This window comes from Labrus bergylta, chromosome 5, assembly GCF_963930695.1.
Source record: "Labrus bergylta chromosome 5, fLabBer1.1, whole genome shotgun sequence".
NCBI lineage: Eukaryota > Metazoa > Chordata > Actinopteri > Labriformes > Labridae > Labrus > Labrus bergylta.
In genome coordinates this window covers 4,220,824-4,246,300 of record NC_089199.1, presented here as the reverse complement: position 1 = coordinate 4,246,300, position 25,477 = coordinate 4,220,824, and the positions used below count along the sequence as shown (strand labels likewise).

The window sequence follows — 25,477 nt, the reverse complement described above, 5'->3', positions numbered from 1 at the left end:
AGCCAGCCTTGCCTTTCTAGCTGCTAATTGGTGAAGTCTGACAGAGAGGTGACCTTAATTTTCCTCATCGCCTTGCTGTTCTACAGGCTCTTCCTTTCTCTCTCTGTACCAGTCTGAAAATCACATGGAGGATTGTGTGTAGCCCCCGGCAGCATTGCAGAGAAAGGTTTGAACAGACACACACACACGGACACACACACACACACACACAGACAGACACACACACAGACACACACACACACACACACACATCACTTTTCATGTTCTCAAGCACATGCAGAACAATTGGTGTTCACACACCCACATGCGCAAACACACACAGAGAGTGCTAACTCAGAGCTTGAGTCGAGAAGTCCCAGTGGGAAAAGCCACTTTCCGGAACATTTTACCCAATTTGCATTGCTCCTGGCTCCAACACACTCTCCGAGGAGAGGAGATGAGAATGAAGAACAAGTCACACAGCGCGTTTGTGTGTGTGTGAGTAAATGTACGTGTCACCAAAGAGTGTTATAACTAAGCAGTAGGAGACAAGACAAGATTTACGACTGTTAAGTCAGCACTGAAAATATGCATCTTTCAATGCTTCTGGACAAAATAAAAGCCTGTTTGCACATTCGAAATGCTGCGTACTCACTTGTTCAGCTATTTCATCTATCTATCTATCTATCTATCCAGTCATTCAATACTCCATTTATTTATCCTCAAACTGTTTCACTGAGGGATGCAGGCCAGGTTTGACTGCTGATGAAATTGCCTCTAAATAAATGTGCTCTGTAGAGAGTCCTGCACAGAGCATGCACAGACTTAACAGATGCTGTAAACACACACACACACACACACACACACACACACACACATTTTGGTGAACATCCAAAGTTGAATAGCATCAGGATATGCCCCTTGTGGCTTTAACCAGTCTACTGAAGGCATTGCATTTCTAAACATACACATACTCAAACGCAGCAGGAGAGAGTGATGCAGGGCCGATGCATTAGAGAGATGATGCAATGAGAGGAGTCAGAGCCGCAAGCAATCAGTCTGATTAAGTGTGTGCACGTATGTGCTTGTGTGTGTGTGGTTTTGTGTCGCTTCTCCACTCCTTCTCCTCTGCCACAGCAGCCCCTCAGTAATCCCTCACTCAAGTCGTCCTCAGAGGAATCAGGTTGTTTTTCTAAGGTTTCACATTATATCATCTGGTTAGATACACGTGGAAGCACAAGTGTGACAAAAAATACAGCTGTCAGTTTGTGAGGGGTCCCAGACAGAGGGGGGGGGGGGGGGGGGTTAGATAGTTAGATGGATAGAGGAATGGATGATGAGATGTAGCCCGAGTGGTTAGTGAACCATGTGATACACCGCACGTGAAGAACAAAGACTATCTACAACATTTAAGGCACACAATGAGGATTATTGAGTCACACTTTTACATGTTAAGAAACCCTTCAAACTGAGGTGCAGTTGAAAACATGACTTTTTTTTTTAAATGGCTTAGTGCACTATCTCTTTTTGCCTGATGTATGGAGAGAAAGAGAAAGAACAGGAGAAGTTAAGTATTTTCCCCCCACCGGTTTAAGCATTGTGCAGACACAAAACTTTCAGCAAATAAGCAACATTTTCAAATCAATCCACATTACTCCGGACAATAAGTCTCACCTGATCTTTACTTTCTGCCTCCTGGAGGTCACTAACAATTACAATCCTACCTCTTTATCAGGAGGTCCAATCGAAAGCTCATTTCCCTTAGAGCCTGCCTCTTAACTCTAATCACCCAGAGGGGCAAACAATAGCCACGAGCTCCTGAACGCTACCTTCTCCCAGATTAACTCACCTCAGGCCCTTTCCAATAACTCTAAGTGGCTTTGTGACTTCAATGTGTTGCTCTATAATATGACTGAGTATTGTCTAGACCTGCTACTTTTGGAGTGTCTAGAGATAACATTTGTGATGAATTGGCACTATAAAAATGAAGATTGATTGATTGATTGACTTTATATTAAGTGATAGTGAAAGACAGTGCATGTCTTAAGCAGAGAAATGGCTGTATGACAGGTTGAGTGTCCTGCATAACAACAAGTTAGAGTTAATGTTAATAGATACCATGCTAATATGATAAAGTAAGGTCTATCATGGGAGCAAATGTACCAACATGAATAAAAGATGCATGTTAACAATGCATGCAAGATGTATGCAGCAAAAAGCTGGAACTAGAAAGATTCAGCAGCAGGGTGTAACATCATAAATAATGTGACTGGCTTTATGTCACAAAGAGCTCACTTGTTTAGCATGCTCTAGTTTGATTACAAGCGATTTTAAAGGTGTAAAGGCATCAGAGCTCAGTACCCTAGCTGTTGAAACTGCCGGGTATAGAGAGCCCTGTGTATGTTATATAAACCCACTAGGAAATTCAGTCAAGGACCTGTGTGCTAAATGGCATTACGTTGTAACTCACAGTACTGATGTCAAATCCTATCGTGAGGTCCTTGACACGCTCGCACACAGACAGTGTGGCAGAGGAGGTGAACGGGGTACAACTGCAGCTGTGCCAGTTACTGCACATGAACTTTATCTGGCTGCTTCTCTCCGTCTCTATAACACACTTCGTTCCCAGCGGCAGCCTTGACCCTCTCGCCTCCTCCTCACTCTACTGCATCACTAAATGCAGCCATTTTGGCTCCCGTAGGGCCCATGATAGAGCTTCAGTCGCCTCGGAGCCACATTCATACCACTGGGCCAGTAATGAAACTATGGATTTTCCATCCAAGTCCTGACACTAACTGCCTGTTTGCTGTGCATCCTGTGTCTGCCGTACTGTATATATGGAGAGGGGAGAGAGATTCCCCTGCTGTACCATTTCTGTAATTCTTTTTCCATCTTTCTGGCCATGGTAATGGTCTGTCAGCTGAATAGCACTAACCCACAACTACAGTGTGTGCTGCATTAAACTCAAGAATGTCAAAGCAGCTTTAAACCGCCTAATCCAAAAAGGAAAAAACACAGTTAAATGATATAAAAATATCCCTTGTTCACTCTATATTCCATCATAATACCTTCTTTTAACACTGTAACAAATAGGAACACATTATGCAAATCATTTTTTGTTTGATGTAACTTCTACAACAGTCACCATGTTTAGCAGAGACGACCAAAGCAGCACACAGCGTACATTGACTGCTGTTCACAGTCACTGTGTCGTGCATGGTTGAGCATGTCCTCACAAACACAGAGCTCATCTGCGAACGCACAAACACGAAGACAGAATGAACATGTCGAGGGAGTTAATGAGAGAGTGCGCTGTCTCTGCAGTTTCATCTCTCTCTCTCACCCACACATGTCTGTCTCTTACTCTCTCTCTCTCTCTCTCTCTCTCTCACTCTATCCCCCCACTCACACAGACACACACATGCACACAGGGGTAAACATGACCTACAAGCCCACTTATTTCCAACCCCAGTTGAAACTGCATTCCCAGCACTGCTCGGCTGCTGCTGCTGCTTGTGTGCGATGCTAACGTTCAACACAAGTTGCAGCAACCCAGATTCAATGTTGTGGCCGTGTTCAAATCCCCTGCCTGCACCACAAACATCAATGCTCCCTGTGACACACTCCCTCTCTCTCTCTCTCTCTTCGTCTCTCTCTCATCCTTCCTCTTCCTCACTATTGCCAGCCGTGGCTAGCCTGACTACTGTTGCCATGGCAACCGAGGAGCAGGCCCGCCACTGGGGGATTTGGAGACAACTTGGAGTAAAGACCCCTATGTTATTGGAGCCATATTATTGGGTGTGTGCTTGTGTGTGCTCGGGTGTGCTTGTGTTTATTGTTGTGCGCTCAAACCCCTCTGATATCCTCTGCACAATAATAAAAACGGGTCTCTCACGGGAAGCATGGGTGCAGTCCAAAGATATAACCTCTTCACCACATGAGACGGCAATTACAATTTTAAGGGAACAATGAAAGCAGAGTTTGACTTTAATTTTAGCATGAGACCTGTCATTAATGTAACTTCAAGAGGAACAAGCAATTGAGTGAGAAAGAAAAGGCATCAAGAGGACTGAAGCAAACGGAGGGAGAAGCACATGCACCCCCCCCCCACGTCCCTCATAAACACCCTCTGTGCTGGCCCTATCCATTCCAAGGTTATCAGTAATCCAATAGGTTTCCCTCGAAGCAGGCAGTTTTCCAGGGACAGAGCCAATATCCTGAAAGCGGAAACATCCGGAAGAATTCCTACCAAGTGAAACAGCATTCCCTCTCTTCCTGTCTTTCTTTTTTCTATGACCAGATGAATGGGTTCCTTCCGTCCTCGATGATACCTTTAATCTGTTATGACCATCTCTTTTTTTTCCCCCTCTTTTTTCATATTGATGCTACAGTGCCAAGCCAAACACAGATTCAGTATGAATACTGGTACAACACATGATGCATACAGGCATGAAAGTGCCCACACCAGCTGGCAATCATGTCTCTAAAAGTGCCACACTACAGAAACTATAGTATCAACCAGGAACTTTCAGATCACACACACATAAACCGAGGTTGAAGTGAGAGGCTATGGTGTTATTTCTGGGCCACCAGTTCCCTGCCAGTAACCCATAAATAGACAGCACAAGGCTCTTATGGATGATAACACATAGCATAGGGAGTCCTCAGGCTGACGCTCAGGGCAATCACACACTGAAGAAGGGTTCAACAAAGAGAGATGATGTTATGTATTTGGGGAGGGATTACAAGGTCTTTAGATCAATTCTTCACAAATGATAAAACATTTGAAATAATTCAATCTTAACAGAAATTCCTAAAAGTCCCATGAAAAGGATGTCAAGCTTGTTTAAAGTGCAATAAAGTGTTCCATAAAGTATTTAGATGATGCTTTGACAGGACTACATAATGACCATAACTGCAATGCATAGTGTCCTTAATAACAGCACACTCTACAAGAGGGTGGTTCCTGTCTTTGTGTGTACATACGCATGTTCTCATGTTTCCTGCTTGTTTTTCCTATTGTGTGTGCCTGTGTACTTGCATGCATTAATGAGTGTGTGCATGTTGAAATGTGTGTGTGTGTCCATGCAGCCTCTCCTTGGGGACGCCGTTTGCAGTGCTTTAATTAGCTTAATCCACGTGCAACACATGGACAGAGGAGCAGAGAAGGATACCGGTGTGATGATGATGGCATTAAGAGAGAGGGATGGGTAGAATATCTCTCCCCCCCTGCCATTTGTTACACTGTCAACCAACATCCAACTGTCATCCACACACACACACCCCTCACACACATACACCCCTGCATCTTGGCTCTTGGCAGCATCAGTCGCTGGCCAGACTATTGTAAAAACCCACAGGGAGGAGGAAACAGTCTCCGAAATGGCCACATGTGCTGTCGGAGGCCAACTAAACCGATTCCCAGGGAGCTGCTGCAATCAAACAGTATCCAAGCTAAACGACCAATTAAATATAATAGTGAGGGCTTAATTGGTGTTAGCCAATTTAGAATGACACCGTGCAATTAATGTTATGGAGAAGGTATGGAGGAGACTGTAAGGAGTGTACCTTTGTGCTCTAATTTAGCAACACAGTGTTTGTGACCAAGATCATTATATGGAAAAGATGGTGTTAAGTAAAAAGAAGGAGGTGTAAAGAAGGTAGGTGAAGTGACAATAAGATAGGAGGAGAAAAATAAAGAGAGGGAGGGAGGGAGGGAGTAAGGACCAGGGGAGAGAGGGAAAGAAAGAAGATGCACAAACAAATGCTAGCCTTGGGAATAGATGCAATCAGCTCAGTCAGTCAGCTAATGACTAATTCCATGGAGAAAAGAGAGAAGCAGAAAGAGAGGAGCAGTGGTGTGAGTAAATCAAAGAGAGAAAAGCAGAAGGGCTGGGCGTGAAAGACAAGAAGTGAAGACAGACAGGGAGAGGAGAGATAGATGCGTACATGACTAATTAAAGACTCCATCAGTTTGAAACTTTTGAACCAAAGGAAAGGATGGATAAATATTTTACCATGGAGAGGAGGCGATGAGATCGCTCTATCTCTCAGACAGAAGAGACTCAGGATGGGGAAAAGAAAGGGAGCAACGCAGGGAAATTTTAAAAGTGAAAGGCGGTGAAAAAGAAATAACCCCCTTTTTGAAAGTGAATTACATTCAATGCCCAGTGAGCCTCCTCTAAATGCCTAATTCTTCATTTTTAAGGGCTCAGCAGATGGAAATGGTAAAGCCACAAGGTCAGCTGCACCAATAATAGAGCCATTAGCTTCTCCTTTGCTAGTTCTGCTAACACTTGAAAAAAAAGAACCTACCCCACTGCTGGAAAAAACAGTTACTGCTCTTAATTAGCGTTTAATTAAATCTCAGCTCTGTAATTAGAGCAGACTGGCTGACCTGCACGCAAGAACTTAAAACAAACGAGCCAAAGAAACTCAAGTACACTTTATCCAAATGTTACGCTAAAAGATTAGCCAGAGGGCATTTAGACCAGCACTAAAGGATTTGCTTTCCGCTTGGCTATCACCAACTCTTACGCTAACATGATTAGCCAAAGGGTCAGTGCAATATGGCTAGCAGTGGTCAAGAGGCGCACAGGCTAAAAACAGGCAGGCTGGGGGCAAGTTAAGTTACAATCAAGCAAGCTAACATCATGATGAGGCTACAGCCTGGCGCTTTTTCTCTCCAGGAGGCGCTGGCTGGGTGGGGAGGGGGGAGGGGGGGGATAATTAGTAAGACAACGGGAGACGGCAACATGCTGTGTGAGACACATGAACGCAGGGAGCTGTTGCATTAGGTCTTGTTTTTTCTGTGTGTGTGTGTGTGTGTGTGTGTGTGTGTGTGTGTGTGTGTGTGTGTGTGTGTGTGTGTGTGTGTGTGCGAGAGTAAGAGAGAGAGAGAGACTTAACATCATGGCCCTGAAATGCCCCCAAAGCATAAGACATCCATGTGACAGCACACTTGTTACAAAACACACACACAAATAGTTTTGAGTAATCACATTTTCTGTTAACAAATAAACACTGCTTGTAAATGTATGCAAGTCGGGGTAAACAAAAATGCAAATTTGTTTTCTTATAAAAAATTGTTCATCATCTTACTGCAACTGAATCTGAGGAACTAATCAAAAACAATCTATTAAGAATCTATTAGCTTGGCAACGGGTAATCTGATAAGCCTGCTGCAGTCTCTTCCCATAGGAGAATGTTTATGTGTGCACATCAAGCTCTGTCTGCATTCTTCACAGAAGATTAACTAATTTCATATTTACACCCATCATTTGATGTAATGGAGATGAGGAAGCCCCTCACATCCTGTGATTCACAGAGATATAGGAAGCTCAGACATGCGGCGTGTTTCAGTCATTCTCTCTGTAAACGGTTGATCGTTCCTGCTACTTATCCCTAAAGAATTGTTTTATTGTGAAGGGTTTGAACAGAGTTGCACAGTCATCCACTGACAGCCGCCTCTGGGCCAAGGCATATTCTGTGAGTTTCTGGGCTTAATTCCAATTAAATATGAATGTGAGACGTCGTGTTTAAGTGTGTGTGTGTGTGTTCTTATTTGTGAGATGCAGCCACTGTGAGCCAACAGTGATGTACGCCCGCTGTGCCACTCATGCCTAACCCTCTGGACACTGTGCCACCATCCAACAAGCCCCAGTGTGTGTCCAGGTTTGTATATACCTGCATGAATGTACTCATTTTGGCTTGTTAGCTGGAGATATGGCAACCCCTTCTGGTGTCAGCCTGCATGTGTGTAGTCGTGGTTGTGCGTTTTGCCAGAAGTACTCTGCACATGGAGGCTTGGCACTGCGCCATACACCAGGTGTGGTGTTGGCAGTATCAGTTGGCACGGGCAGAGCTTTGCCAGTACACTCAATCCCCTTCCCTACCTACAACTTTCCTCTCTACAGGCACAAATATAGCTCCGTGTCAATTAAGTATCAGCACAATTTTACACTCTGATTCAATGCTAGTAAAAATTTGATGACAACATATCAACAAAAGCACCCTCTGCGAAATGGTGTTTTTGTTTTGTACTAGAATTACAGTTAAAAAAAATGTAGTCATATGACAACCCTTCAGGGATGCTTGTGTCAGCTAATGCTAAAATCTAGGTTCAGTATTGGTTTTTGGAAGGAAATATATCAGAATATCTCTTCACTACAATACTATGACATCGAAACTTTACAACATACAAAAATATCTGCCATGAATACACCAAGATCACGAACCTAGAGTTACATTTCCCATGGTCAAATATAAAAATAGAAATAAAAGTGATGAAATACTAAAACAGCAAAAGGCATGTAACTTTGCACATATATATGATATGAAAAGCAGGGATCCTTTGATGTTCTATCCCGAGATGTCTAATGGAGATGACCTAGAAACGGGCTGCCCTAGTCTTCACTTGGATCATGTGAGTAGCCCAGCTTGCATCCAGGCTCTTCTAATCTTCCCTTAAAAATGGATTCTAGCATGGTACATTTATTATTCATCTGCCTCGCTCTTTCTTTTCCGTGTGCCTCCTCTTTCTCCCCGGCTTTCTTTCTCTCTCATCTACTCCTCACTTTGCCTCATTAACCCCCGGTAGCAGTGAATTAGGGTGTGCAGCGCAGAGGTAGTGAATGAGTACCATGCGGCGCAGTCACACGCTGTTTGGTTAGGCTAAAGTGCATTAGCATCGAGATTATCAAGGACTGAACTGCTCTCCTCAATGATGCCTGCCAACACAGGAGCAAACAGTTGAGAAGCGATTACCTGTGAACATTTTACTGAACTGAAATCACTGCCACTTCATTCACTTCATGTTTGCTAGATATATCAGTATCAAGTTGTAGTGATCGGTGGCCCTTGGTGCTTGGTAGGAAGTATAGAATAATTATGGCAGATCAGACATTTGTAGGAGAGAAGTTAGAGATCCTTGTTTAATGAGAGTGTGTGTGTGTGTGTGTGTGTGTGTTCTCCACATACTGTACTTTTACAAGCAAACTTCTGACATATGCACATTCAGGGATCTATACTCTGAATGTGTGTGAGTTAAGTCCTTCCCTTTAATGAGAGAAAATGATTAGAGAAAAAATAGCATCTCATCACACACACACCTACACACACACACAACACTCCACTATTATCAGGGAGAAGAATCTTTGATCACAGACTGAGACAGAAAGACAGAGTGGAAAGAGAATATGTGAGCAGCAGATGAAACGAGGGAGAAGAGAGAGGGGAAAGACTTAGGGAGCTAACATGAAGAGGACGGTATGGAAGGGTTCATGTTACTAATTCATAGCTGTGATTTTTAAAGTAGCTATTCTAGTTAGAATTAGAGTTATATGGATTCTTTTAAATGCACAGTATGAGCTTATAATATCCAACAATGTAAATGACTGTCTCACCCCCATAACACGCAGAGGTGGCAGCACCCAGGGCCTGAAGTCACACATGCATCTTATATTCACTGTGCGAAATTCTGCACCCTCTGAGTCTTGAGGGTGTGTAAAAATATCTGCATCTGTGTGAGTGTGCATCCACAGGGAGATGCTGTGTGCTTTGTCAGGTCAAGTGTAGCCACAAAAGAGAACATGCCAACAGATGGGAGAAGGATAACTGATATCCACCACATACTTCAGGAGGACGCGTGCATGCACACGCATACAGACACACTCATTTCTGAAAGACCTGAGAAATATGCAGTGTTTCCAGACAGAGCACACGGTCCACCTGATGTGAGGCAGCAGACGATACAGATAGGATAACACAGCCAAGAAAGCATACATCTTCAGTATAGGAAGCTAGTTGGCCAGCTAGTTCCTTTCATTGAGTTGATTTCATGGTAGGTTGAATGCTAAAACAGGGTTCTTGTGTGGAGAGAAAGATGTGCTGTATATGCTTGGCTTGTCACAGCCACATTATGGCTTAACTGAGCTGTGTGTAATTGGAAAAGGCTGTTTAAAAGCTGGACTGTGAGGAGAAAATGGCACATTTTTCTGTTAATTTGGGAACATCCTGATAAGATTAGATGACTGATGGCGCTTAGGGAACAGAGCTAAATTAAGTGGAAAAACGGAGCGTTCGACGTAAAGTGTAAATCATCTATTTTGTCTGAACTTCAATTCCCATAACTGATCTGATCCTTTTCATTATTCACTACATCTCCATCGCCCCCCCTGTCTCTCTCTCTCATCCGCTCCGCTCTTGGGGTTAGTGTGTGAGTGTGTTTGTTCGTGTGTGTGTGTGTGTGTGTGTGTGTGTGTGTGTGTGACCCAACGCAGTGTTGTGAACTAATGACCGAGGGCGACCAAACGCCTGCACAAAGGCAGCCTCTGTGCTGCTGCCAGGGCTAAACAACTCGTGGCCAGGCCAAATGACGACATAAAAAATCCACGCACACACATACAGGCATGCACAGAAAGAAAGTCACTACGTTAAATTTTCTGATAAGGGGTTTCGGTTTAAAATCTTATCAGGCAGAAAGATACGAACAGATTGTGAGAAAAAGCCTTCTCGTCCATCATCAATTCTCTGTGACTACACTAACTGGTCAACTGTAAGCTGTGTGTTCCCACCGTGTATTTATTTGTTGCTCTCTGGGTGGAGGTCTGCTCTGTGAAAGCTTGGGAGGTGGACACAGACATTTAAATGTAAACCACAGGCATGTGTGCCAGCACACAAACACAAACACTGGGGACTTTGACAGGGCAGCATTATGCACCACTAGAATAACAATCATCAGTCAATTAGGCTGTGACATGGTCTCTTGATGGTGACACCGGCAGTCCCAGTGGAATACATCAATGACGTTACACGGCAACATAAACACACAAACAACAAACTGTCGCTTGATTTTGACCCTGGAATGGTGAGATGTGAGATACAATAAAATGCAGAAGGTGCAAAGAGATAACATCTGCATTTTTTAATGATGTTTGTAAATGTTTATAAACGGACATTTTACCACAAGTAGCATGACTGCTTTTACCTTACACTGCCTTGTATCACATTTGGTGAAGCTTAAATGTCAGTGTGTAATTCCTATTGTTCTATTGTGGTATTGTATTGTCTAACTTAATTGTATTTTGTCCACAGCCTATAAATAAAGGTTGTGTTAAAAAAAAAAAAAATTACAGTATCAACAATCAGCTCTTTCCAGTTTGATGGAAAGAGCTCTGTGTTGAGGCCTGTATCAAATCTAATCTAATCTAGCATTTGATGTTTAGATTGTTGCTGCTCTGCCCAAGCTGTCATCCTCTCACCATTAAGGATGAGGAAACTGATAGAAGCCAGGGCTCTAGCTCAAGGACACCTCACTGGAACAGATACCAATCAGTTTTAGGAAACACTTAAGCTAATGCAGAGGTGAATTATGTTCTCTTTTGTGACACTCTCCCACTAACGAACTGGCACTCTGCTGCTCTCAGCTTTAAGATTCACATTTTTCAGAACGTTCTTTTCCATGTTGATAAACTTTTTAAATTAAAAATCAAGAACAATGGTTTGGCTTTTCTAACATTTTTTTCTGTTCCACTCGCCTCCCCAGTGTTACTCTCTCCTCCTGCCCATGTTAAAAGCCCCGCTCTGCTTCATTGAAGCCTCATTCAGATGAATAGGCATTAAGCGGCAACTCCCTACCGCGCCCACCTGAGCCTGGCACGGCCACAGTGGGCAAACACCAGGCACCGGGGGCTCCAACCACCTGGCCACAAACATACAGCAGATGGCTTGAATCTGCTCCCGGTGGAGGGCGCAGCTGAGGAATCCTTAGGTGTCTATGTGTAGTATGAAAAAACAAGCACTTTTAATAGATATTGGATTATCGACCAGGATCCTCCCTTTTGTCCTCAGGCCACCTATCGAGTTTGTGTATGTGCTTGCGAGTGTGTGAGGGTCATGGTGGATGCCCTTTTATTGTCAATGCTCAACAGCGCCTTAAAATGCAGAAGTGGCCAAGAGAATCGCCTGAATCACTGAATCAGAGTTTCATTTGGACGTCCATCTGCTGCTTCTTTCTGCACGAACAGCGCTCGTTTAAAAAGGCCGGTAAAAGACAAAACAGGGCAGGCACAGAAGAAGAGAGACACCCAGTGACCGTTGACAGAGCAGACAGATGTAATGAAACAGTCAAAGTGAATGGAGGTCTTTAATCCTAAACATTAAGTACAGGGCGGTCAGACGGCCGCTGCTGTGTCCTTGACCACAGCGGTATCCAGATGACCGCTGGAATTGGTTAATCACACCGGTGGACATCACCTCTGCTCATTACTTCCTGCTCTTCTAGCGCTTTTCCTCTCCATCTGCTTATTCATAATCTATCTCCCTTCCTTTTCCTCTCTCTCTCTCCCCCCTATCTTTGTCCCAACAAACCAGGATTCATTAGTAATAGCATCCTTGGTGTATATAGGTGTGTGTTTGTGTGTTTCCAACAAAGCACAGAGGGACTTCATTAGTGCATTAAATATGTTGTTTGTGCCATCATCTTGTTGCTCTGGACAACCTTGAGCAATAGAGTTGGTTAAAAATAGACTGAGTGTAGCTAACACAGGATTTTTAAGTGCTTTTAGTTCAGCACGGTGACGAATGAAGAGATGCTTCAGGTAAAATATTACTACTAACTATCTCAAAGTGAACACATTCCACGATCCTAATGAGGAAATCATCCATTGATATTCATTATTTATAAATAAAGCCACTTTGTTTGGCTTTGTAAAATCCTTCCCATCTCTCTATCCCAAACAGAAAGGAGAGCTGCTTCCATCTAATCTTCCATCCTGCAAATGTCCTTCCAGTTTCTATAACTCTCTCCCTTCCACATCCTCAGGCGTGGCTACATAAACAGCATTCAACACTTGTGAGGGAAAGTCAAGAGGGACAGTATAAGAATAGGACAACGCTCCACGATAATGGCATCATGGTCTGCAAAAAGCTCTCCCACACAACTGTCAAAATGTGAAAACACACCCTGGTAGACTGTGGTTTAAACATTCTGTTACGTCTATAAGATAATAAGAACACACATAAGAAACACTGACCCTCAATAACTCGTAGAGGAAGAGGTTGAGCGTGTGCCAAATCAGAGAGCAACAGACAGTACTGATTCTGTTCCTTTTTTCAATTTTTTTTTTTATCTATCACTTTATTACTTCTTTTCTGTCAAATGTTCCACTTGGTTTCCTTCAAAGCAGGATTTAAATTGGCACTGCTGCAAGTCTCTCTGTGAATCTGCGAGTGCCATAATGTCAGCTTTTAGATATTGTTCTTTTCTTTGTTAATTGAATATTTTCCAAGAACAAAATATTTTTGGGGGATTTTTATGCAGTCTGAAACAGAAGGCAGCCAGAAGAATTGTGCAGGCTCTTTGGCTCAGTCGTTTAACATGAACACACACAAACATTTACGCATTCAAAAGACACACCTCAACAACCTGCTGCAGCATGGCTTTCCCAGGTGACACAGGCCGAGCACAGATCCCTCAACCGCACAGAGGACATGTGACGACAGCTAAATAAATAAGGGGACTACTGCCAGGCTAAGTGAATGGATGTCACTTTGACAAATGCACAGCCCTGAATCTTAGTCAACATTGCATTGTTTGTTGTCTCTCACTCCTACACACACACACACACACACACACACACACACACACACACACACACACACACACACACACACACACACACACACACACACACACACACACACACACACACACACACACACACACACACACACACACACACACACACACACACACACACACACACACACACACACACACACACACACACACACACACACACACACACACACACACACACACTTATGTTCATTGTGAGTGACAAACACACAAAAACACCGTGTGCATACACAAACACGCACTCAGAGTGCACAAACACACAGGCTGATTATACATTCATAATATTGAATGGATGACAGGTCTTGAGCAGTGCGGAGGGAAAGCGGGTGAATTCTAATGAGCTACCATTTACCCCGAGAGCTCTGTCCTCCACAGACTGGATACACACACACTCAAATCACACACAGACTTGCTGCATAGTAACAAATACCTAGTCTTCACACAAACATACCAGTATTACAGAAATGATAATATACGATCCAAAAGCAGTTATGTACAATTTACCATTAAAATCAACAAAAACCTAAAGTTAAAACATGAATTTATTGCTCTTCAAAGTCTGACTCTAAGAGAAGACAAAACTAAAAAACCCTTGAACGCATCAGCTAACTGTCCTGTCAAACCACTCTGTCCTCTATCTGCCCACCTGAATGTCTCCTCACTGCACAGTTGACTGGAGAAGATGCATTCCCGAGTCAGAGCTGATTGATTGATTGAAAGCAAGCTCTTAAAATTAGAGGCGAGGCTCTACGTGGCATTCAGACACAGCAGTAATGTTTTATGACTGACGTGACTTGACTGCCATGACAGTCGACGGCAGAGCAGCCTCAAACTTGCTTTAAATTGCTCGTTAAGCAAACGGGTTTCTAAGAGGTTCTTAAAAATGCTCACTAGTGAGAAAAATGGAGCTGTGTGCATTAAATCTTATTGTAAAAAAAGTTCCTGTAAATGCTTTGTTCACAGCACAAAGATAAAGCTTCAAGCTAGCGTTCAAGTGGATGATGACCACCACTCTCTGAAAGATGCTCGACATTCAGACCAGCAATGAATTACACTTAATAAGTTGTTTCCTTTCTGTACATCTCCTAAAACTGACAATCACATAACAACTCTGCTTTAACCCACAATTATAAAAAAAAATTCCTACCTTCTTCAGTTTTCCGTTCCTTGTGCCAACAAAAGCAACAGTGTTGCCGCGGTAGTCGTATGCTGCCACCGAGGTCATGCCATCATCTTTGTCGATGAAGAGCGGGATGCCCTCGATGGTGCTGGTTCCTCCCAGAGGCTGGTTAAAGTCCTGGCCGCAGAAGTTATCGTCGATTTGGAGTGGCTGTAGAAAGGAAAAAGACAACAATCAGGCAAGAGGTACAGTATAAAAGAATTGGCTTATTGTTCAAAAACATGGTTCTGATTGGTGGATGTCATCTGACTATGAACATTTTGTACCTTTACATCACTTTGAATCAGTACGGTATGTTTATTTGGTATTAGGATGTTGGCACTATAGTCTGGACCTTTTTAAGTACGAAAGTATGAATTTAACTATTCATGCAACTATGTCTCATGATTTTTTTCCCTGATTCAGTTCATCCACAGCATGACTTATTAGAGTTTAAATGATGCCCTCTAAAAGTTTGAAGTATGGAGAGAAGGAGCACTGGGGGAGGGCCTGGGCTGGATCAACTTCCAGACACCAGGCATTTGACTCCATCATTTCCAAAGACACCTCTGAGAACAGCAGCAGAGCCCTGTAAGTCAACTCGTCACAGTGAGAGTACAGACAGGGCTAAAGGTGAATCTTCTTATTTCAACACTTTAATTTCATTACACAACAAGTTAAGCAGCCAATTCAATTATGAGCCATTCATAAACACACCCTTCTTTCTCGTTCTCTGAACTCAATCCCACCATGAAAAACCCTTCAGCAGATTGTTAAGGGTTCAGTCATAGCCCTGACACGGCGCTGAGGCTGGTGACCATGTGACAATATATGCTGCATTCCTACATCATAAGAGGCCCATCGCCCAGGGCAACCCACTGACCCATATGATGCCTTAACCAGTGGCCACACACACACACACACACACACGCAGACACACACACACATAAGTAGAATCAGTTGCCTGTGGAGTTGGATGAAAGTTCAACAGACATCGAACGTTCTGGTAAATTATCATCACATTTTTAGAGTAAATCTAATAACAGTCTGATTTTATCAGAAATGTTGCTTATAAAAGAATCAATGAAATAATTTTTTGCATTGATGACTTACAGAAAGGTAACACCAATATAGCTACCGTTTGCAAAATATCGAGAATATGATATTGAAGCTTTAGGAAACTGCATTGGATTTTTTTTTTTCCTTCATGGTACTGTAAACTTTTAACTATTACTCCAACAAAAACAAATCTACCAATTAACAGGTAATGTTGTTGTTACTGTATGTCTTGGTTACTGTACCTTTATAAAATATAAAAATTAAATAACATCTACAAGGCTGATTTTCTTAAGAGACCATAAGAGTGTTAGTGGTAGTTTGTAGACAGAGGTAAGTTAAACCTGAGCTTGTTGACTGACTGCTTAAGTGTGTAACTAAATGGGCATCAGTGTGTCAACCAGTGGCAGACAATGTGTATTGTGAGTTAGTACACACATACACTTGGAGAGTGTATAAATGGTGGTGTAATCCACTGTCTTATCACTACATCATCTGATTGATCCAAACATGAGAAAAGATAACACACGCCCGCCCTCCCTCACTCGCTCGCTCCCTCCCAATCTGCCTAAACTGCCTGCAGCTCAGCACATGTCAATAATCGTTTTTTTTCCTTCTACTTTTTTACTCCCTGTCTCCGTCTCCTTCAAGTGGCTACAGTAACCGAGCAAACATCAATATCCCCTCCCTGTCCTTTTCTACCTCCATCCAACCGTCCCTTCTCACCTAATCGCTCTGCATCTCCCTATTAACCCATCTCTCCTCTGCAAAGTCTCCCTCCACAGCTTGTCCTCTTTCCGCCACTCACACACCTTTTTGGACTTGTGTTATGTCCTCAAACACCGTGCAGAGGTATGGGTGCATGTCCTAGACTGTATGAAACATGGACGTAGTCTCAGTGATATCACCCATTCATTTCTGAGGCGCACTTTTGAAGCCCAGTGATAGTCGTCGCTGTATTGAAAATACAGACTCAAACACATTTTTTGGTCAACCTAGTAATAGAAAAAGAGCTGGAGCTTATGCGGCCTTAAACCCCCCAGCTAACAGTTATAACACATCCGTCCGTTAGTCAGATCAGCCACGCCCCTAATTAAGCATAATTTCATTTAATTTCTTTAAATCAAACTCAATATATCAAAATGCATGCCCTGTACAGTTTTTGCTGGTAAAGGTATGAGCTATTCAGACCAAATGAGTTTTTTTAACAAGGTTGTAAAAATGTTTATTTCTGAATTGGGTGCGTTTGAGACTCTTTGCAGCCAGCCTTTAAGTGAACACCTGAGGAACTGCATTTTTTTAACAATTCATGCGTTTGCTTCATTTTCATCCCTGGAGGTTGCTGTTAGTTGGGTGTGTGTAGGGTGGGGTAGGGCTATCAACTGAAGTCAACAAAGCGCTTGCTCTGTCTTGCTCTCTATTTGTTCCTCAGGACTGTGACGCCACATGGTGAAAGCAAAGAAAAAAGAAGACACTTCAATTAAAGCTTCTATGTGTGTGTTTGTTTTTTTGTTAGTGTGTCTGCGTGTACGTAAAAGTAACGGAGACACACACAGCCATTACCTGAAACAACTTTCTTTTGTGACCAGTAATAGCTAGGGGGCCATTCCTTTTCTTGAACAAAGGCGACTGACAGACAACACACACTGACAAACACACGTGAAATCTTGTAAACTCTATGCACAACATACGCACACAAATACACACATTCAGCCAACCTAGCTAGTTTATTGTCTGTGTCCACAGTTTTGGTTACAAGCAACAAAACATATGCGTCCATGTTCTTCATATGGCACACATCTAGGGTCAACTATTTGAAACCATATAGTCCTGGGATAAAATCTATCAATATGGATTAACGGGCAGCGTCTAACGCACACACAAGCAATCCCATGACGTCAGGGCCTCAGGGAAACAAGTTAAAAGGGTTAATCCATCTTCTATGGACGAGACTAACAGTCGAAAATAGTGTATACAGTATCCCCTAGAGTCTGTAAGGGTTAACATAGAGTAGTACACACACACAATGCACACACAATCACACACAGCAGCCTGTATAGGTCCCAGTGGGGCACTGGAGGGTAAAGGTGCTATTGCATTCCTGCAGGTCTGGAGGGTTTAAACAGCATGGATCAGCATGGAATAACAGGCGTTTCCCATGAGGTTGGAAAACATTTTAATGGAGGCTACATTCTGATGTGGGCTCTGCAATTTGAGGCACTAAAAAGATTCCCACGTGAGCTGGGGCTGATATTCAGTATGGAAAGAATATTTCCCCCTGTGGTCTCTGCAGGGTTACCGGCTGGAGACTGCCTAAAATGTCCTGAAGGGGTTTCAAAGACACACAACTCTACGGGGGGAAAGAGTTAAGAGGACAACCTTCCAGTGACTTTGGTAACAGGGTCTAAGACATTTAAAAGAAAAGAGGTTTCTTGTTTTGATTTCTTAATTATTTTTCTTTTCAATAAAAACAGGAAGTGTAATTTGAGTGAAACAAAAACCATAGGAGTATTCTCTTTAAGAAGAAATAGTCATGTGCAGAATCTGTTGGCAAACGATATTTTTGGTGTTGGAGCTATTCTGATGTCTGAACGATTGTGTTTGAGCAGATTGTTCTTGTATGAAGGAAAACTGTCCTTGAGGAGAGCCAAAGAGGTGAACCACATTGGCTGAAATGCAATCTCAGAACCCAGCAGCTATCGTCTGACAAGGACTTAGCTTTTTATTTATCTGTGAAAACAGATATCTATACTAGACTTCCAGTCATGATGCCATCTCTTTGTACCAACTAGTCCCAGGGGCCGATTCAAGGGGTTGGCCAAGAGATCCCCCCCACCCACCCACCCCCAGATGTTACCCCAAAATCCTAAAGTATGATAGGCTATTTGCATTGTCAGAGGCAGGAGTCTGAAATCCACTATTTCAGCTGTGTTACAGAATTTACATGTTGCCCCACCGTTGTGTTAAAAACAATTACCATCTATCCTATAGTTTAATGTTAGTAGTTAAAGTATATATGATAGGTGGAGGCAGAAAGTGTAAATAAATGCTATGCATCAGTGTGTCTGTACAAACTAACTTAAAAAGACCCAAGTCAGAGCCCCATTGGGCCACCCCAAATAAAAATGTAAGGACACACCCTGCCAAGGCCTCGTTCTAAAGTGATCTGAGAAGATGTCACCAGTTAAAAGTTGCGGTTTCTTGTTTCTTTTTCCTTTTAAACCTAGCTAGTAGTTGATTTCAAAAGAGCTGTAGTTTCATATTTTTGACAATCTATTAAGTATTACACAGATCATAATTGCTGTCATACACCCAGACTGAAAGGGTTAATAAACAGGCTCAGTGTGCAGCATTATTCTTGTGGTGTGTATATACAGCACATGAGCTGTCAACTGATATTCAAGGTCACAGAGAAATATATGACAAAGATACTGCTGAGACTATATGGCATTGCACACAAAGACAAACACACATACACACAAACACCCGGACACATACACACACACACTGAATGTTTTGTCAGAAAACAGCCATACCTGTGTTGCTACCCCCTGGGTGGGGTTGCTTCACCCATTTCTCACACTGAATTACAATAAAATATAGTCATTCATATGGCACCAAACACGAGTGCGTACTCAACTCAGCCCACAATAACACTGACTAATTGCAGATGTGCGCTGGCTGGCCTGCATCGACTAAAGGGAAATGGTTGGATAATCATTTCCCTATGATTGCTATTTCTTTAACTTATTACATCAAGAAAATATGTTCAGGCAGGCGGGTGCACATTATGCCGACCTCAAGTGGAATTGGTCAATAGTAAGCTCCATTCAGTGAAACATGTGGAAACAGCAGAATACAATATGGGCTTATGTATAGGAACATACATGGTGCTGTTGACTGAACGTACTGCAGTGAATTATGGCTGGTAAGTTGGAAAGAAAACATGGATTGGAACCCAAAAACATTCATCTATGTGCATTAACTGGGCAGCATGCAAACAGGCGTGTGTTTCTATACTTAAAATCTGTTTGTACAGAGAAAACGGCACAACATATATGTGTTTTTGTATGACAGAGCTGGAAAAGAGAGAGAGGAACAAAGGACAGAGAGAAAGTAGTGACTGTTTTTAATGCTGACAGCATGTTTTTGTGACAAGCCTTCAATTCATCAGTGTGTGTGGTTGCATGTGTAAGTGTATGCATGTGCAAGGTAAAAAAAGAAAGAAGAAAAGATGCCTCTCCTCTAGCAAGTGAAAAGCTGTGTCCTCATGAAACCACCACATACACACATCATACATACCAAGTGTTGTGTTTCAATGTTATTGTAAATATATGCACTAAAATGACCTGCTACTAGACTGACAGAGTTCAGGTTGTGTGTGTTTATGTGTGTGCTGTCTGTGCGTCCATGTGAAGCGAAGAGAAGAGGACAGTAAGAAAGGCAAATTATCTGGAACCTACCACACAAGCTTTACCTCATCCAACTTGTTTTCATATCAGCACACAACCATGCACACACAAACATTGTAATAAGAGTACGTTGGCAGATGCAGGTGCCTTTTACCTGCTGTGTGTGTGTATGTGTGTGTCGGTGTTGGTTTATGAATGTGACTGGCTACAAGCAGAGTGAGGGATTCTGGGAGAGGGCAGCTCATAAATTACCCAGAAATCTCAGCAGGGGCCTTGAACTTATGGAGACATTGCTGGAGTTTTACTTCAAGATGAATAAACACAAGATGTGCTGCAGAGTTTATGAGTGTGTGCTGGCTTTTAAAGCAGGAGAGCAGCGTAGCATCTGATGGTCTTGATGGTAACACACAAAGTCTTCTACCGTCTCTCAACTTCCTCAACAAACATTTTCAAAGTAAAAGAATGTTATTTGGATACTGTGATTTTATGTTTTTACACAATACCAAAATCTGGTCATGATTTTTGGATCCATTTATTATGCAGTCTAAAAACATCTCCCGTTTCAATTAAAGGAATGATCAAAATTGACTCACCACACAAAATCTGTGACTTTTTTTTGCAGATGTTGTAAAACGTTCTTTAAAACTGTGAGAAGCTACTAAAAAGAGATTTACATTTTCTATAGATTTATCCATGCATTCATTCAATTTAAAAGCAATGACAGATTTTCTGAATCTCCTGAAACTCCAATGTTTAAGACTTCATAAAAAGAACACTGCACATAAGTTGCTATGAACATGTGCATGTAAAAACAAATACATGCAGCATCGACTGTGATACAAACTAGTACAAATTAAGAGAAACCTGTGTTTCAGTTAACAAGATGTAAGAAACCCATAAGGATGCACACTGACGTCAGCTGTGATGTTGTTACCTCCATGGAGACAGTGTGCGTTTGTTCCGATATGTCTCAAAGGGGCTGAACAAAAAGCATGATGCATTACCAACATTGTGAGAGGAAAATGTGTTTGGTGATGCTGAAGTGTTTTCTTAAAAGCTGGTGATTCAAATGTCAAGTCTGGACGTGTAAAATGAAATAAATCCTATTTTAGGATGAAATGTATTTTTGTGTAAACTATTTATTATCCATGAATTGTTTCCTACTGAGATGCTGCAGTTGTTTCCTGAACTATTTTGTTTGATCAAAACTGATCAATAATTTAGAAAAAGAAATGTCTGCAACAGTTCCATATTCATGGGTTGCAGGGTTGTAATTTCGATGTTGAGTGCACTCCAGGATGACAGAGAAACCTCAAGGAGTTGGCACCTTTTCAGAGAGCCGATTCCAAAAGCTGTCACCACATGTTTAGACTGAAATCCAACTGAATGGCAAAGACAGGGGAGGAATAATATAGACTGTATGTGGAGGAAGAAGCACTCGTGTGACTGTGAATGCACACAAAGACGCATACAGTCTCTTGAAAATAAACAAAAGACAAATCTGAAGAGCTCGGAGGCAGACAAGAGAAGCGCTTGCGATCAACAGATCATCAGTGAAAATCTCCACAGCTGCTGGAAAATATGGGGGGGAAGTTAGTGAGGCACGCACCTTCTTCTTCCTTCATTATCAACCAACACAGGTGCCTTTAGGCAAAGTGTTTAACCCTTGGCTGATCTGCTGGAGCTGCTCAGGGACCAGCAGTGGAGGTGTGGTTCAGCAGATTTAAAGCTTTTTAACTGCAACAAATATTTCTAAGCTACAACCTGAATCCACAATGGGTATGTCATTCTGGGCCTTTTGGTCATAACTATAGGCCATCTTAAAAGTATAACAATATTAGCTTCAATTGAAAATGGAATATTGTCACTCCAGCTTCTGTTAACTGTCCTGATATTGGGTTTGAGTTGGGCCTGGTCATGCTCTGATGTCTATTTAGTAATTAACACAATAGATTCTGCAGCCCAATCGCAACAATAGTCACACAGCAGATATTCTGTTTTTCCCATCCAGCCTGAGCTTAGTCTGCAGGAAAATATTGATGATGATCCATGACTGTCGACTGCTGTTGTCTTTATTCATTTGCAGGAGTTTAGTGTGGTACACAGATGATCTATTGTGCGCCATGTGTTGGGTTCTGGCGGGCGGAATTTAAGTCCTTAATGATAGAGCAGTTGCAAATTTTACCAACCTATCGTTGTGCATTGCAGTCGCATCTTTGAGCACAAATAGAGCATCTCAGCCATGCACCTACGCTGTGGGCAGAGCCAGATAGATGTCAGTCAAAACAGGCTCTACCTTGTCTCCAGATTCTAACCAGCAAAGCAGATAGCTTTGTTCACTTTGTTTTGCTATCTAAGAAGATCATTTCAAAATAAACTGTTTTAAGATCAATATTCAGGAATTTGCCTCTGTTTAAAAATAATGTAGGAACTCCATGAAGGAAAAATATATCTAAACTTGTACCACTAGGATGCATCTACATGTAATGTATGTAGAGCGTGTTGTTGTAAAGCTGATTTAGATTTTAGATGAGAAATTTAAGCAAACAGACAAACAAACGCTGATACTATTAGCATGCGTTGGACAGAAACAAACTCTGGCCCACATTTTCTGATTACTCCTGATAATGATGTATGCAACACAACACCCACACACAGTACAGATCAATACATAATTACACTGACAATTAGTATCATTAGAGTGGTGCGAGAGATGGGGATTTGTTGAGCTAAACACTCCTCAGAGAGAGAGAGAAAGGTCAGGAATAAAGAGAGGGAGAATTAAGCAGCTCACACATCGTCTGCATGGGGTCTATTCCAAAAGGTTTTCTATTGTCCTTTAATAATAGGATGAAAGACACACTTGAGCACGGAGTGGGTGTGACATTGTGAGCTCAAACACAGGCGTGCACACACACACGCACACACACACACACACAAAAACGTCTGTCCTAAAAACAAATTCCCATATTTCAAATCAAATCACCAAATATTAAAGGAAACACGACCTACTAATATGAATAATGTTTAAATCCACCTGCCCAATCAGTGTCTCCTAGTTCAACTCATTTAGACTGTCAATTAACTCTAGTCGTCAACTCTGTCTCAATTAATCAGGTCTAATTACTCAAACGCATTTGCCAGCACATCCTTTTAGATTAGGTCAGCGGGAAGGACTGTGTTTCACAGAGGTTAAAGCGTGGCACGGACATGAGATGAGACGCTCAGAGACGGACAAAGAAGATTTGTCCAAACATCACCAAAAGTAGAGAGAAAAACTGATGTTCTAGGTATCCTCACTTTATCTGTGCCCAATAGGTTAAAAAAAATTCAGAAAACAGGATTAAAGAAATAAAGAAAAACTAGGAAACTAACTCTGAGAGCAAATACAGGGTCTTAGACATAAAGACAGCCCGTGATGTAATCAATTCAGAGAGCCAATGTAATATTATGTGTTGTATCATCCATAGGTAAAAGGTTTGGTTAACTTATATGCATCTGCTATAGTGCTGTATCCAGTCCAAGGTGCCGCTTGTCATCACTTAGTTGAGCATCTCTAGTACTCTGATAAATTAATCTGACACGACCAAACGCACAATTTAGCATTGGTGATAATATGTTTGTTAAAGCAAGATATAAACCTTTCTATGTTTGTGTGTGTGTCTTCATAATCCCCAATAAAAACTAAAAAGGGAAAAAAAGTTCAAAACTCCCTCCACACTGTCTCACAACTAAAGTCTTGAACACATACAGGCCACAGCAATAAACACAATAGACGACAATCCAAACTGATATGTTCAATATTGATTCCGGGCTATACATCACTTCTCACCTTTGACACTAATGGCCTTGCGACAGCTGGCCTACGCTGCATCAAAAAATGAATACTTGAGATCAACTTTTTGTGCAAGGACCAATTCTCCGATTGATTGATGCATTGGCTTGTGACACAGTTCAAACCCTCATCATCCATCTTGTGATTGAGAGAAAGCAGCCGACGTGTTCAATAGTCTTTGGTATGAGCCTCATGTAGAGACATTCCTCCACCAGGAATTTCTTTCTACCCTTCAGTCACATTTTAAGTAATTTATTACTTAGAATGTAATATTGCAGGCTCACAGCTTATATGTCTACGCTAGAAGATTGTTAATTACACACAAGCTCATTTGCAGCAAGAAAGGTCAAAGGTGACATGTTAAGAAGCATCAAATTTCTGTGTTATGAAAGTAGCACCAGGATAAAGCTTGGTTTATCAGACTCCAAAGATTTGATTGTTTTTAATTAAGTGAAAATAAAACATATTGAAGGGTTGTGCAGGATGTCATTACCCTGTCTTTATTGTCAGAATGAGTTAAACATGCATTTATGACCAACAACAGCATCTTTATAAAAAGGTCATCTTCTAGCATATATTCAATCGTTTCTGGCGCCTCAATCAAAGTTATTTTATCAATCACAACTCTATAAACGCTGTGCTGTTTGGACGACTAGAGCTCCAAAAGCACAATGACTTCTAGCAGAGATTGATCAGATTCACTACATAGGCCGTGTTCATCAAAAAAGAAAGGGCCTCAATAATCAACCGAACAGACCTGGAAAATAATCACCAAACATTTCTACCCAGGGCGGATGTGTAGTGCATCAGTGCTGTATGTGCATTGCGCTGTTTGAGAAAACTGCCCTGATGTTAAACACAAAGACTTTGGATATCTTTCTTGGATTTAGGGACTATAGAACAGTGTTTTATAACCTTAGAGGTGACTTATATAACGTTTTGCATGCTGTGGAGAGCAAAGCACACAAGTAATTAACTTTAAATATGATTAATATAGTGAGTTAAAAAAAATATTCTGGAAAGTGACCGCAAACAAAGACACGTAGACACACACACACACACACAAACACACACACACACACAAAGGAGTTTCTTGCTCCTAAGTCCTTGTTATAATCACAGCTATACCTTCTAGATATACACACCCTGTCAAATAAACACACACTGGTACACACAAACACGCACATTGAGAGTTGACATGACAGAGTGGCGTGCTGCTGAAGAGGACAGTGTGGTGGCCAGGTGACGGACAAGATATTATTTGTGTCGCAGCCAGCATTCAATCACCCTCTCCTCTCCTCCCTCTATCGCTCTCCCCTCTCCCTGTCATCCGCCCTTTTCTCCCGCTGTTCTTGGCATTGCCGGGCGAAAAGATTTCTGGGGCTATCACTCTTCCT

General features: G+C 42.0%; 1 protein-coding gene across 4 annotated transcripts in view; it reads right to left on the bottom strand.

The window, feature by feature from the left end:
- Positions 1 to 25,477, bottom strand: part of LOC109994546 (plexin-A1) — a 179,669-nt gene that overhangs the window by 115,533 nt on the left and 38,659 nt on the right. For all 4 annotated transcript variants that reach the window (XM_065954584.1, XM_065954585.1, XM_065954586.1 and 1 more), the window contains exon 3: positions 14,766 to 14,948. In XM_065954584.1, the coding sequence (XP_065810656.1) occupies positions 14,766 to 14,948 (183 nt within the window). The remainder of the gene's footprint in view (positions 1 to 14,765; positions 14,949 to 25,477) is intronic.